Source organism: Crocodylus siamensis, chromosome 1 (assembly GCF_052110815.1).
Source record: "Crocodylus siamensis isolate JL-2025a chromosome 1, ASM5211081v1, whole genome shotgun sequence".
Classification (NCBI taxonomy): domain Eukaryota; kingdom Metazoa; phylum Chordata; order Crocodylia; family Crocodylidae; genus Crocodylus; species Crocodylus siamensis.
This window is the reverse complement of record NC_143395.1, coordinates 364,775,439-364,791,044: the sequence shown is the minus strand read 5'-3', so window position 1 is coordinate 364,791,044 and position 15,606 is coordinate 364,775,439. Positions and strand designations below refer to the sequence as shown.

The window sequence follows — 15,606 nt, the reverse complement described above, 5'->3', positions numbered from 1 at the left end:
TGTAATGCTATGTATAAAATAAGCCATCAACATTATTATCTTACTATAAGTGCAGGAGTAAGGAAAAGGTACATGGAGAGAACAAGCAGAGAAAACTCTGTTCCATTAATGTCAGTACATAGAAAGGAATAATTTATTGCAATTAATTTTTTTTTTAAAAAATCCTTTGACAAGTTACTAGATCCAAAGATCCCTTAAATGATAGCTTGCATTCAACCATACAATAGAATTATTCCAATCATTCATGGATGAGATAGGTGTGGCCAGATACCCTGAAAAGCTCACTGGCTGAGAAACTTCCGTAGAAATACAGACTATGCTTCTGTCTGGACTGACATCTTCCAGTCTGTATAGCTATATGTACTAGAGCAATAAACTAAATTCCTACTGAAGAGCATATTTTTATGAACTAAACAGGAATTTTTATTTTACTGAGCAAAGAAATGCTGTAAACAAGAGAATAATTCAACTAAGGAACAAAATGTTCCTATTCTCTTCTTTCTGCAAAACTAACTGTTTTCTTAATGGTTATTTTATATCAGTATGACTACAGGGACTATTCAAACCCAGCTATACATAGGTTTTTTAAGTCCTTTGTCTAATACTGGGAGCACCCTCCTACCAAAGGCAGCCTCCACCATGGTCAGTTTGAAGAAGGTATGTCAACAAGGTGCCAGATCTTGACTGAAGAGGCTGCTACGGCTGCTCATATATGGCCTCTGATGCTTGTTTTGGAAAGAGAGACTAACCTGTGGGCTTCATGGGGGCACTATCTCCACCAGTGGTACATTTTGATTTGATGTTCTTTCCTGTAACTCAGAAGTATATATGCTCTTTTTTTTCCAATTCAAAATAAAATGTGGCCCTCCAGCAATCAGACTATGCTTTTAGGATATCATTCTATGGTTTTTTGAATGTCTAAGTGACCAGATTTGTTTATCTACATTGCTGTTTAAATTTTAAAAAAATGCTACTTACACACAGATAGGCAAACTACTATGCACATAGCTCTATGCCTGTGAACAGCTACATATGGTTTTAATGCAGAACACTGCCATTACTGAGATCACTATTTGGATTCTCTACAGGTCCGGTATTGCAGACTCCATACGTTTTGGGGTTTTTTGTTTTCCATTTTGTCCTTCTCCAGACTGAACTATACAGTAGGGTGGCCCAATGATATCCTCATAGTAGATAGGAACCAGATCCTTGTATCCCAATGCTGAGGGAACACCAGAAATGAAACAAATAAGGCAAATACATATCTGAAACATTTTTCAAGAGTAATTCTAGTAAACCCTTCTGCAGTATAGGGGGAGAAGGAAAAGTTAGTTGCATCTGAACACACCTTCCTCTCTCACTGACCAATAAGTCTGATTCAACCTATGTGTTTTCATACAGTCAGACAACTCAGCTGCAGAACTTGTAGATAACAAGACAGGAGTCAGCTACACCTTGTTTACATTTCACACTGCTGAATTGGAAAGCACCTTGCAGGCTGATATAGCACAGAGAAATTTGCTGGGATTAATCATTTGGGTCAATCAGACAGGCTCAAGATATCTACTCCCTGATGGCTTCTTTTTCAGAGACTAACAGCCATTCCAAAGTACAATACTTTGCAATGTGAACAGTTTGATGCTTGTGCTCTATGCTACTGAAATGTCAGCAATTTCTGACTTCCAATGATGTCTAGTCATTTTTGGGGCTTCACTGGTTCTTAAAATATGATCCAATAGAATAAAATAGTTCTTATGCATATGATACTGTAGATATACATATATGATAACGTGATCTATGACTGAGTCACTCTATCCCTGTAGGTCCATTTTTCTAATACTTAAATCAAGAATAAAATATATATTTAAAATATTTTATTTTAAATAGTTCAGTTCTAGATTGCTTTCCCCTGAAATATATGAAACCCACCAAGTTCTTCTCACCTTCTGTCAAAGTGTTGCATTATCTACTTATGTGGGAAAGAAATGCACCTCAGTTCTCATTTTTTGCCTCAACTCTTTACTATGCATGGTAACTCAGAATATGGAAGGCAATCTCATATGTGTATTATACATTAAACCAGCGGTGGGCAATTATTTCAGGTGGGGGGCTGCTTACTGGGTTTTGGCAAGTTGTCAAGGGCCACATGGAAAAACCTGGCCCTTGACAGGCGCCCCACCCCCTAATTGCCAGCTTGAGACCAGAAGTCCCACCCCCTAGCCCTCAGCCTTTACCACCAGAAGTCCCTCCTCTTGCCCCCCCAAATACTCCTTTCAGCAAGGGGTTTTGCTATCTCAGAACCAGAAAAATACCTAATTATATTCTAAAAATCAAACATCTACAACATATTTTTGTCCTGATTTACATGCGTTTGTGTGAACAAAGAGGTCGCTGTACAATAGCTTAAAATGAAGTCTTACTCTTGCACATTGGGAGGGGCATGGGGTGGGTATAGGTTTGTGGGGGGGTGTGGATGTGTGGGGTGAGGGAGTACGTGGGTGTGTGTATGGATTTGTGGGGTGCTGGTGGCTGCATGTGGGATGAGGGTGGCTGGGGTGTGAGGGGGTGTCTGCATGTATGGCAGCGCGAGGGTGGTGTGGGTACATGGGAATGATGGGGTGTGTGTCCTATGAACACACACACACACACGCTCTCCCGCTCCTGGCCCTGGACTACCAGCACAACCCCATGCTCCCACAGTCCAGTAATGCAGCCTGGGTCCGCGTAGTGCTGGAGCAGGCATGCAGGGAAGCAGTAAAAGCCAGGGCAGGCAGAGGCTTCCATGAGAGGGGGTGAGGCCCAGCCGGCCGGCCTAGTTCCTGACTCCTGCCAGCTTCCCCTGGGTCTTACTGCCCCTGGCTCCGTCATCTTTGACAGGCAGCCAGGAACACATAAATATTAATTTTCTAAACTTTTTAGGTGCCCTGCAGGCCAGATAGAATGGCCTGGTGGGCCGGAGCCAGCTTGTGAGCCATAATTTGCCTGCCCCTGCATTAAACCTTGAAGATCTGGGGTATAAAAACTGCTTGGCTGGTCTCTCAGCAAACACAATGAAACACTACTTTCCTTCAACCAAGGAAATAAAACTGTATTTACATGCTACTATGGGAGAACAAAGTACTATTCTTATTCTCCTACTTCATAGATAGATCTTAAAACAGCATTTCCAAGCACTATATTTATCACTAGACAAAAAAAAAATCTAGCGCATGAAAAAAATAATAGTTCTTCCATGCTCTGAAACAGAAAAATAAGGTCAAGTGGTATACCTACAATGATAAATAATGTTTGAATTCCTACAAAATTCAGAAGTCATCCATGAGGAGAAATGCAAAATGCTGCATCATAATTATTTGATAAATTATCATTAAATATATAAAGTATATCTATTAGTAAAGTACATTAAGCAACAACAGCATGGGTACATCTTCCATCTTCATGGACCTAGAACAGCTCCCTTCTGGCTGAAACCTGCATCAATACCATGGCCCTGGGGAAGGGAAGGGAAGGGGTCTGAGAGATATAGAAGTGGCATAATGAGCATGGGCAGGCACAGGCACAGGCACAAGCAAAGCCCTGTGGCTCCATGGACCAGATCTGGCCTGTGGGCCCTATTCTTCAATATCAGAAAGCATGACTATTAAGCCAGAAAGAGAAATATGGGCCTGTAATAAATGGTGTTTTTCTTGTGAGAATGGAATACATTTGTAGAAGTCAAAAACATTTTTCTTTCCACTACAGAATCCTCATTGTGGTCAACAAACAAGGAGGAAGTCTATTCCCACATGAGAGAGAAAAATACTTCAGAAGACTATTATGTTGCAGGGAGGTGGGTACACAACCTTAAATAAGAATTTTAATACATTTCTTCTTGTTTATGATTCTATAATCTACTGTGGCCCTATTTTATTAGGTTATTATATACAAATTTAAATGTTACCACTTTGTCTGCAGTTGTCCTTGCTTTGTAGTAATACACCTAAATCACACAAATTGTACTTTTTGCAGTGAGTTTTCCAACCATAATTCCAAAATGCAATTACATGTGCAAGACGTAAACTTGGCATATTTCTCATACTAACTTGTTTATACGTATCTAGTTGTAACAGCATTTCATCAATTGTAAGTGCTAAATTCTAACAGAAAAAAAATATTTAGAATGACTACGAGTACTGCTGTTTCTCAGACGACAAAACTAGAGATAAATGACAACATACTGTAAGTTTGAAAATATGTCGTCAGTACCTACAAACCTGAAAATGGAACCTAGCAGCCTAAGTAAAAACAAAAAAAATCCTGCATAGCCATGGCCCACCCTTTAGAGCCTCAGACTTCCTCAAAGTATGCTTATTTCTTATAAATCACTACCCTCACAATCTTGACTCCCTTAACAGCAAATCAACCTTCACTCTGTCCTTAGATAACTAAATTCTGACACACTCCTCTACAGCACAAACACTGTAACAAGTAATGTATTTACCCAAATCCAAGACAACGTCAAATTTAAAAGAACCTGCCAATAGTTAGATTTTAGACATGGAAAATTTATAAGTTTGGTATAATTATCCATCGATAAAATCTAATTATTGGGAGGTTGTCTTAAATTCTTCCCCCCACCACCACCACCGCACCAGGGAAATAAAGTATTTTTTAACAAATATTTAAATAGCTCAGTTCTAGATTGCTTTCCCATGAAATATATGAAACCCACCAAGTTCTTCTCACATTCTGTCGAAGTGCTGAATTATCTACTTGTGTGTGAAAGAAATTCATCTCAGATCTCATTTTTTGCCCTCTGCTGCCTGTTCCCTCACCACCACTTGACCTCCTCCCCCCAGTGCTTGCTTTCCCCAGCACCTGCCCTTGCCTGCAACTGTATGACTTCTCCCCATCTGCCCCCACCCCCCAGTGCCTGGCTCCCCCTGCCTGTTCCCCACACTGTCACTCCCCTTGCTGCCTGTGCTCCCCACCACCCTTTACCTTTTCATTGCAGCTCTGGCTCTAGCTCTGGCTCCGCTCCAGCCAGGGGCATACAGCATGCAACATATGCTGGCTCTGGCTCCTGCCCAGCTACCCAACAGCAGCTGTGGTAGCACCAGCTTGAGTCCCAGCACTGTAGCCAGGGCTGGAGCTGCTATTACTTGGCCACAAGGGAACCAGAGCCAGCATGTGGGGGGGGTGGAAAGGAGGGGGGGTGCAGTCTCTTTACTCTACCTTTAAGTTCCCTTCTCTTTATTTCCCATCTGGAAAGGCTCCATTAACCAAGTCCAACTCCGATGACATCTGGGCAGAATTTTTATTCCTTCAGAATTAATAGAAATTTCAAGGCTTACTACTAAGCCACTAGTCTAGTTACCCTTCTTGCCATGTATTTTCATATTTTTATCTATTAGCTAAACTTGTTTAACCACACAGGGATATTCTGAGGAAGAATGTTTATAAATCATATGAAATATGTAAAGTTCTTGTGGCAGGAAGCCACCTTTGTTTCTCCCCAAAATCTCTGTGCTGTGACAATTTGATTAGGATGGGCCCAGCAGAGAAGACACACCTTTACCCTCTCTCTTTAGGTAACCTGAGCTCGCTACATTCCTGAGGGAGGGGGGAAACCTGCTCCCTCTGCCTATGTGACTGGTATCAGCTACCTGGGTGAGGGGCTTCTACCTGGTGGGCTAGAGTCTACTCAGCAACCAGTGAAGCATTTCAAATTGGTTGGCCAACAGCCAACAGGTGCTGGCCTCCATTGGACCAGGTGAATGAGGTCACAGGGGCTATGTAACTGAAGACTGCCCAGGAGGAGGGGGCAGCAGCCATGCGGGGGACTCAGACTTAGAGAGGAGTTTTACCATCTGAAACTGGCTCTCCCAAAACTCATGAGCTAGGAACAGCCTGCCTTAAGAGGGAATCTCCAACAGCCTCTGGATGATGCTTGTGAGTAAGCTACTCGAGATCTGATTAGATGTATAGCTAGCAGTAACTCAGATGCGTGATCAAAAGGCTACCTCAGAAAGACTGTTTTGATCTATGGGATTTCTATGATATTGCTCTATCTTGTACCCTACTTTCACCATACCCCTGTAATCAATAAAGTCCTCCTTTGTGACCGGTGTAGGAGACTTATTGAGGGGTGGGTCTAAATTATGCCTAAGAGGCACCTTAGGTCTGTGGACTAAGAGGGACTTTCCTTTTTGGCCCCTGACTTGGGGAAGTGCCCAAGTGGTTGTACTGGGTCGAGTACCCATTGGGCTATTAGGCCTGTGTTTTCCTGAGGACACAGGGCCGAGAGAGTCCCTTCTCAGGATGGTGGCAGCTTACGTTACCCCAGGCTAGCGAGTGTGCTCCAGGAAGGGGGTCAGCCAGATGTGAGGCACCCCTAGGGAGGCACTCGGAGCCTGGAAGGTGGTCAGGCACAGTGAGGTGGGTGGCTTAACACAGGAACACCCCCTACTGGCCCACCACAGTTCTAATTTATTAATTTGGAGAAGCAAATTTTGTTTGGTAATATCCTGATGTTTGTGCCTAACCATGTCTTTGGGAGATGCATCAAACAAGCTTATGAGTACAAAATGCTCTTCCTCATGTCTGGGAAAGAAGCAGATCTACCCAGTATTTAGCTGAAGCTATAATAATTACTTCTGTTTAATTCCATTATGTAAATGGAAATATTTTCTCTTTTTTGCATATTCACTGGACCATCATTGCTATAACTATACAATGACCCTACTACAAACTGCTTATTTAGCACTTATTTGATAAAATATTAATGTCTTCCACCACCAACTGGCTAAACTCAAATAAATTTGTTAACAACTATCCTGAAGAATTCTCAAATATCTAAGCATTTTGGCATGTCCATAAAGTATTACTACGAATACCCAGAATTTACATGAGTATCCTAGTTTTTCAAAACTACAGTGTCTTTGATATGACCCGAAATTATACTTCTTTCTAGAAGTAATGAGTAAATGTTTTCACAGTTTGGAACACAACCATATTGCGGTAAAGACAAGGCATATGCTGTAGATATCAACATGGATTTTTTTAAAATTTAAGCTTATGAAGGCAAGGCGCATTTGCTCTACATGTGTTAATTGCTATCAAAATCAGCATATGTGCGACATGTAAAAGTTCATTACCCTCACAAAGGAATCAGGAATAATTCCATCAATATTACACTGATATAATGAGCATCATGATTTGCTGAGACAAAACCAGGAGAAATAAATGTTATTTCATCATCACAGCTTCTCTTTTATATAGTAGGCAATTAAGTGAGTCAATGAAGTTTCCAAAGAAAAGCACAAAAATGACATGAGAGAGGCCAGCATGCTTGAATTTGCACAGGTAAAGCAGTGAATTTAACTTACCTCAAATTCAAATAAGTCAACATTTGTAAATTCACTATGGCATCTGGAATAATTTTAATACAATTGTGGTACAGATTCAGTGTTTCCAGTGACACAAAGTGACACAGCTCCATAGGAACTTCAGTTAATCTATTTTTGGACAGATCTAAGGAGAAAAAAAAAATCAAAATGTTACTTATCGTTTGAAAGTACAAATTCTGAAATTTGCAATTCAAAACAAAAGACCACAACCCAAGACTGACAGACAGCTGGATATGGTCTCCAAATTGTAGCTTTCTTTAAAAAAAATTACTAGGAATTTTCCTTGCAAAAGTTACAAAGATGGTATATGCACATTAGAGAACAACTCATGTAACTTCGTTCTGTTACATAATCTGTCAAACTAACCTTCCCAGTTTTTGTTATGATTTTTGTCCTATCAAATTATACACTCTCAACAGCTATTTCAAAATTCTGACATGGAACCAACTTGTGATGATGCACAAAGTTGTGGAACAGCAACAGGGGCACTGCTGACCTTGGATGTGTTCCCTCCACTCATAGTAAACACAGACAAGCTTAAGCACAGGAATACAACAAAAGCCACAGACAATTTCACCAGCTGAAAAACCTGAGCAGACTTTCAAGTGAGGCAGACTGACCTAGAACAAAAGTCAGGTATGCCTAACAGCATATAGGATGCCCTCTCTTTCTCCAGACTTTACCCGAAAGTTATTAACCTTCTTTTCCTTTTTCATATCCTTATGGGATAAGGTATTTAGCAGTAGTCATATTCATTGGAATCTGACAGAGCTGCACCATAAGTACTTCTCCTACAGCCTTGAACTGGTGACCTCTGGGCTCTCAATCATGTGCCTTAGCACCCACACCATCCCAGCCCCATTATTGACCAGCCAGAGGGAGATGAGAGCTGACTAGCCTGTTGACGAGTCCTCATGAAAGGAAGCCTCTGCTTAGGCCTCTTGAGCTTCTGTCTCAACTTCCTCTGCCTCTAAGTGGCTGCATGGGAAACGCTATGTTTGTAGGATGCTGTTGGTCTTTCAGAGGCCTAGTGGTTATTTTCAACTTCCTCACTACAATTTGGTTAAAACAGGAGAGGGAGGACTTTGAGACTCAAATGTATCATTTGTGGCAATGTTTATTTTGTTATAACAACTTAAGGCTAGTTTCCAGCACAGACAAAGGGCAAAAAAGGAGAACCTTTCAGTTAACCCACTGATGGGGCCAAACTTTCACAAAACAAAGTACTGTTTGGTAACTTCTGTCCCCTTTAGGGTTTGGTAAGAAGATTCAAAAGAGTAAGGTGAGTTAAATACTATGGGTACACTGCAAATAATTTATCTCAAGTTATGATTTACATGGTAGGTGTCCAAAACCCCTGCATGGACCCTACTTAAATCGTTAGCACACGGCAGTCCAAAGAGGCAAGGAGGATAGCACCCAATGCATGTTAACAAAGTTGCAGCCCACTACTTTAAATCCATATCCAGGCCTCTCTTTCTTAATCTGTGTGCTCTAAGCAATAAAGTTTCCGTTACAGCTGGCATATGCTTCAAATTCTGAAGCCTCACAAAAACATACCCATGGAACAGTTGCAAGATTGCTGCTGCTCATATTTCAAAGCATTTGTGCTTCAAGAGCATGCCAAATATACCTCCTCTTCCACAGATGAATACCTACTGTGCAGAACCTTTTCAGGAAAAGAAGCATTTATTTCTGAAGTCAGTCATCACTACGGTCTTCTAAGGACTCAGTTTAAGATTGCTTTGAGTGTTTATTTTTCAATGTATTTTTGGAGCGCATAATGGTAATCTTTTGCACAATGCTATTTAATTTCCTCATAATCAGAAAAGTGGAGACTTGATCAAGCAACCCAGTTAAGTCCTTTGACTGTCAACCTTTCAAGCACATCTTTGGATTTAACTCCATTATACCAGCTTCATGACATCATGCACAAAACAATTTCCTCCAGTTAAGCACCCTCAAACTAATTCAAACTGATTTCAGAGAAAAAAGCAGTGCTATCAAATACTGACAAAAACATATACCTGTCATTATTGAATAAGGCTTGCCACACTTGCCATTGGATAACTCTTGCCATCCTGAGCTTCAGGCCTCCCTCCTCCACTCACTACACCCTGACACTTTCAATCCCTTTCTCTGCTTTTACAGCACCGATCAGGTTTACAATGCTGATAGAAAACTACCACAAGGATAGATTAGTGCAATCCACTTGAATAAAACATATTGTAGTGCCCATTAAGCAAAGTCCTCCTTATTGCCAGCTCTTTTTGAAGTCATAGAGAGCCATGAAACTTGCATCCATTTGACTTCCTCTTCACTCCCACAGCTGGCCTGCACCTTTCTTTCCTGTTTCCAATGATTCCTGCTTCTTCACCAGCCTTAAATGGCTGGCAAACATTACCAAATGGGGCCCCAAACAGTTCACCGAGAATCCTTTTCTGCCCTGTCTCTCAGTCTGGCACATATGATTACTGTGGCCCCATGCTCATGAGGTGAAGCCAGTCCAGGGTCATCTTTTAGTAAAGTAAATATGGTATATGCACTTGTATCACATTAGATTTAACACATACTAGACAACTGGATGCTGACATGAAAAGATGACTTAATGTTTTTCATCATACTTGCTGCTCAATTACAACTAACAAAATTTAAAAAAAAAATCAACTGAAATTAGCCTAAATTCCACTAATGCTACTTATGAAACTAGTTATTAATTACGCAGTAACTGTCATTTTACATTCTAATTCCTCAAAACAAAATCAGTATTATAGAATCATAGAATTGTAGAACTGGAAAGGAACTGTAAGATCAAGTCCAGTCCCCTGCAATGGGCAGGAGGTTATTGGGTTCAAAACAGTGCCTGTCCAGCCTCCTCTTGAACCCCTCCAAGGACGGTGACTGCACCACCTCTGCTGGGATTGTTCCAGATTCTGGCATACCTTACTGAGAAGAATTCCTTCCTTATATCTAGTCTGAATTTACCCTCTAAACACTTATGTCTATTGGTCCTCGTCCTCCCTTGAGGTGCCTCCTGAAGAGTTGCTCGCCTAAATCTTGATGTTTACCTCGATGTACTTGTAGGCGGCTATCAAATCACCTCTCAGCCTTCTCTTATTCTAACTGAACTGACCCAGTTCCCCGAGTCTCTCTTTGTAGGGCCTATCCTCCATGACCTTGACCATGTACGTGGTTCTTCGTTGTACCCTCTTGAGCTTATCCATGTCCTTCTTGAAGTGCAGTACCCAGAACTAGACACAATACTCCAGCAGAGGCCTCACCAGCACCAAATAGAGAGGGAGGAGTGCTTCCCTGGATCTAATGGACACACATCAGCTGACGCAAGCCAGAGTTTTATTTGCTTTCCTGGTGACCTCATCACACTGCTGGCTCATATTCATCTTCTGGTCAATCATAACTCCCAGGTCTCGCTCAGATGCTGTGCCAGCCAGTGGGCCACCTCCCACTGTGTAGTCATGGTAAGGGTTCTTCCTACCCAGATGAAGAACTTTGTACTTATCCTTGTTAAACCTCATCTGATTCTGTTTTGCCTGTGAGTCTAGCCTGTCAAGGTCACACTGGATATTGCCCCTATCTTCCAGTGTGCCTGAATTTCCCCACAGCTTGGTATTATCCACAAACTTAGCAATTGAGTTTTCCACAGCCTCATCCAAGTCATTAATTAATATATTAAAGAGCATGGGTCTAAACCACCAATCTCTGGGGGACACCACTTTAAATTGATGGGATGGCCTCACTTTTCACTTATCACACTTTTCACATCTTATCTTAAAAGTATAACAAACACTTTTTGTGTTGGGGGAAGGAAAGTTGTTCGTTTTGTTTGTTTGGGGTTTTTTGGGGGGGAGGTGTTGTTGTTTCTTTTTTTTTTCTTTTTTTTTTTAAATGAACAGCTCAGTTAAAATTCCTGACAACTAAAATTAATCTGAGCAGATAGAAGAATAATTATGGTGGGGATTTTGAATTGCAGCGTATTTGCTGTTCATGAAAGTTAGGAATAAAAAGTAAAAGGTGCTGAGGCAGCAACTTATGCTAATGAGGTAGCAAGTGAATTAATTTTAATCACAATTAGAACATTACTCCAGTTCAACTGACTTTGCTGACAGTATTCTTGACTTTGATTCCATTTATGTTCAAATACAAAATTAGGAAAACAAAAGCAATTTGGAGATGAGCATACTGCATTTCCTCACATATAACATGATTTGCAGTATGTTTAACAGTTACAAAAACTGCCTGACTGACCACCTCTGGTGACTCTCTTGTTCGGAGTTAGTTGGGCTACATGTGCATTAAAATACATTGGTTCAAAGGGGCGAGGGAAATATATTCTAGACACAGTTCCTTATGCTTTTTTAATTGAAACATCTGACTAATTCATTGTAGCTGATATTAAGAGATTTTCAAACTACATTTGGCTTCACAAAGTTTTACTCCTGCCAAGAAAAAGCTTGCTATATCTCCAAAATAAAGTAATGAAATGCAAAAAAATAAGCAAGTCGGTCTATAAAAATATTAGGTGGAATTAATCTTTCAACAGTCAGCACAATTTTGTAGCAATTATATTGTTTTTGTATCATAAAATTATGGTACTGAGTTGGAGACTAGACAAGAACCCAGTACAATACACAAAACAAACTTCTTTAGCTGTGGATGAGCAACAATAAAGAGAAGAGCAGATTAGAAAATAAAATTGTTGTTGTCTTTTGTTACATGTTTCTACGGTGGCTAGCACAGTGTGTTCTTGGCCAGTATATTGCTACCGTAATACTAATCACAATCATCTCCAGGGCAGACTGCATCTTCCTATGTTTACACTGTTCCTATTATAATGGAATCATAACCCTATAACAAACCATTTGCTGGTGAAAGGTCAATTAAGTCAGCTAACACAAAACTTGCAATACACTGACCCCAAAAAGCTCCATCTGTCAAGAGCTAGTACTGCCTTTAGAGTTCTAACATTATATTTTTCTTGTATGATTAACAGTACTGGGCTCTTTTTTGTGTTCCTAAAGTAACTAACCAAATCTGTTTTTTATATGAGCCATAAGAAATACTGTCATATAAAAAAAGCCAAAGTTCACATAGATTAGAATAACAAAGAAATATATTTGACCACATACACAATCAACCATATCTCATACCACATTTTTAATAATGGAGATTGTTTACAAAAAATAAAATAAATAAATAATCTTTTAAGATTTCAGATGATGATAAAGGAAAACTTCTATTGCCGTAACTATACTCAGAATGTACACATTGGTTCTTGGACAAATGAATATAAATATATCTGCCCATTACTTACTGGAAACAAAAACAGAGAATAAATATTAATCTGCAACAGAGTACAAATTCAATATTATGCCAATACATGTAAAAAAAAATAAAAGGCAAGAAATCAGACCATGGCATAGAATTAACATAGGACTAGTTCTAAAGAAGGTAGTATAATTGGTACACAGATACCATTGTGATTGGCACAGTGGATGTATCTAAATCAGAACAGGTGGAGAATTCAGGAAGTTCATGTAACAGAGTCACAGAACACTAGGCCTGGAAGGGACCCCCAGTCACCTAGTCTAACCCCCTGCCCAAGGCAGGATAAATAAATCAAGAGTCATGAATCAAGAGGCATGCTAACTCTACCCTGATTGTACAATTCACCCATGGAGTTAAAAGTTCTGGGAATACCTGGCTTTTATTTTGCATATGTGTATCTATGATATATTAACATGAATCCTTAGCTTATACATTCTCTCTAGTTTTGTCTTATCCCAAAGAAGTTTGTGGTTCCAAAGCTAGTCCTTACTGATGACAACAGAAATCATAAATTGGTACTAACGGCAGTGAGAATCTCTGACAGCTTCAGAGGTGTTGACTTAGGAGTACGTTGAAAAAGAAGTCATTGTGCATGTGGAGCTCCAGCAAGAGACACTGACATGCCAGTGAACTCATGCCAGTGAAGGGCTGCTCACATAGGCTTTGTATACAGATACTGAACAACAACATTTTAGCATATAACTTTACTGTGTTCAACATAAAAAGGTGACTCACAGAACAAGCAGTCAACATGCACGTCCCACAGATAACATAACATTTAGACAAGATGCAACAAGCAAGGACACGCACAGGATCACAATAATATATAGTGACTTCACTAGTTCATATTTCTTAAGACTTAATTTTTTTGTCTGTCATAATATATTTTCCTCCTCATTGCATATACTGATTAATATAAAAATAAACTTAAAAAAATATTACTTTTACTGTCATAGCTCAATAAAAAACACAAGATACAACATACATTTGCATCTCTCTGCCATTATTCTTAAAACTAATGCATTAAAATCAAAGTATACTGTGTGCCTAGCTGTTATAATCAAAAGGCTTATCTATATGAACTCTCTTACTTCTTGTTTCACTTGCTGCCATCATAGCATCATGGGTGAGTAAATGAGCTAAGCAAAGATATTCAGGGAAGCTAAAGGCAATTCCTCAATGAAGTTCAACTTTTTAATGATAAACTCAAGGTACCACTTGCTAACGCAATATGCTGTTATTACATGATGGTGACACCATGGGGCACCTATACACGAACAGCAAGGCTGCTCTGACACGCTACAATTACAGTGCACCACAGCAGACTCAATTAACTGAGGCTGCTGGAGGGTGGTAATTACTGCACTCCAGCAGACTCTAGTGTTGACAAGCTTTGGTTACAGTGCCCCCACCACCATTTTTCAGTGTGGGAAAACTGATACACAAAACGCTCCAGGTAGGTTTTCGGAACCACTCTAATTAAAGCATCCCTCCCCCCCCGCCAACACACACACACACACTCCTGAAGCACGTGTACAAATGCCCATGGCCATTAGCAAGATTTTAACAAAGGATATAAATAATTTATTGCACTTGAACTAAAGCAAAAATTGAGTTCTGAAAAGTAAGACACTGTACAGTCAGTCAGTCACCAGAATCAACCACTAGGGGGAGACCTAATCTCAGATACAAGTGGTTCTCAACCCTTTGAAACTCAAGGCGCTCCTCAGAAAGTACCAGTTTTTCATTTTGGCTCATTTTTTGTCTAGAGGAAAAAACAGCAGCAATTCTTCTGTTGTAAAGAACTCAAAGGCCACAACAGGTCAAAACGTGTTTGACTCTATGGATCCCTATTTGGAATCTCCAGCTTTATCTTGTGACTCAAGTGTTTGCACCCTGTAGCATCCTTAAAAGGAACTTGTGGTACCCTAGGGTACTTCAGCATACTGGCTGAGAATCACTGTTGTTTACTCTGCCAGTAGCCCATTATTCCCCGATAGAACAATGAAGCTGTTTAAAAATCAAAAAATGAAAAAGAAAAGGACTAACTACATATGCAAAAGCAAGATAAATCACCTTTCAGTTACAAAGAAACTTATTTTACCTACCTATTTTACACAATTTTCAAAGCATGAGTCCCTCATTCATTCATTTATAACCTTTACTGCTGGAAGCCCATTGATATACTGACATCTGTTAATGCCACAATCCTGAGAAAAATTTCACTATCATAAAAGATTCCCAATATTGTATTATGATGTAACAAGACAAACCAATACAGTTTCTGAGATGCTCACTGAGTACTGAAAGAAGCGAGATACCTACTTAAGGCAACTGGCACATACTAAACCTTGATTTATACTGTTTCCCAAGATCCCAAAACCTACCTCATTTGCCTGTACTACTTTATTCAAACAAAATTTTAGCAGTTATTAAACATACTGCTTTCTACTGTATACTGCTCTGCAACCCCTCAAACTAAGGTAAGTATAAAAGATGCATACTCTGTATTTCCTAACCATACTCAAAACCAGGGCATGTGGTTATAAAAATACTAAAGATTAATATAACATCCTCGGGCACCAGAAAATGGGTTGACTGCTTAATTAAGTGCCATTAAAAGCCCCCTGGTTCCCTCCTTCCCCAAAATGGAGAGAGAGCCAAAAAAGGTAATGCGGTCATACCCCCTGCATGCTACTGAATGCCCTAGGGTGGCTGGGGAATGGCTCTGTTGCATGCTTCCATTCTTTGGTAGAGTATGGAATACCTTTCATAAGACCACAACATCAGAAGTCTGGATCAGCTGGGTGGGAGTGAGGGTGAGAATAAGAGATAGTCACTCTCTGCAACTACAACACTATTCCTGTAGCTT

General features: G+C 40.0%; 1 protein-coding gene across 4 annotated transcripts in view; it reads right to left on the bottom strand.

Moving 5' to 3' along the window:
• LRCH1 (leucine rich repeats and calponin homology domain containing 1) overlaps positions 1 to 15,606 on the bottom strand; it is a 214,752-nt gene that overhangs the window by 94,163 nt on the left and 104,983 nt on the right. For all 4 annotated transcript variants that reach the window (XM_090025761.1, XM_090025744.1, XM_090025734.1 and 1 more), the window contains exon 2: positions 7,368 to 7,512. In XM_090025761.1, the coding sequence (XP_089881887.1) occupies positions 7,368 to 7,512 (145 nt within the window). The remainder of the gene's footprint in view (positions 1 to 7,367; positions 7,513 to 15,606) is intronic.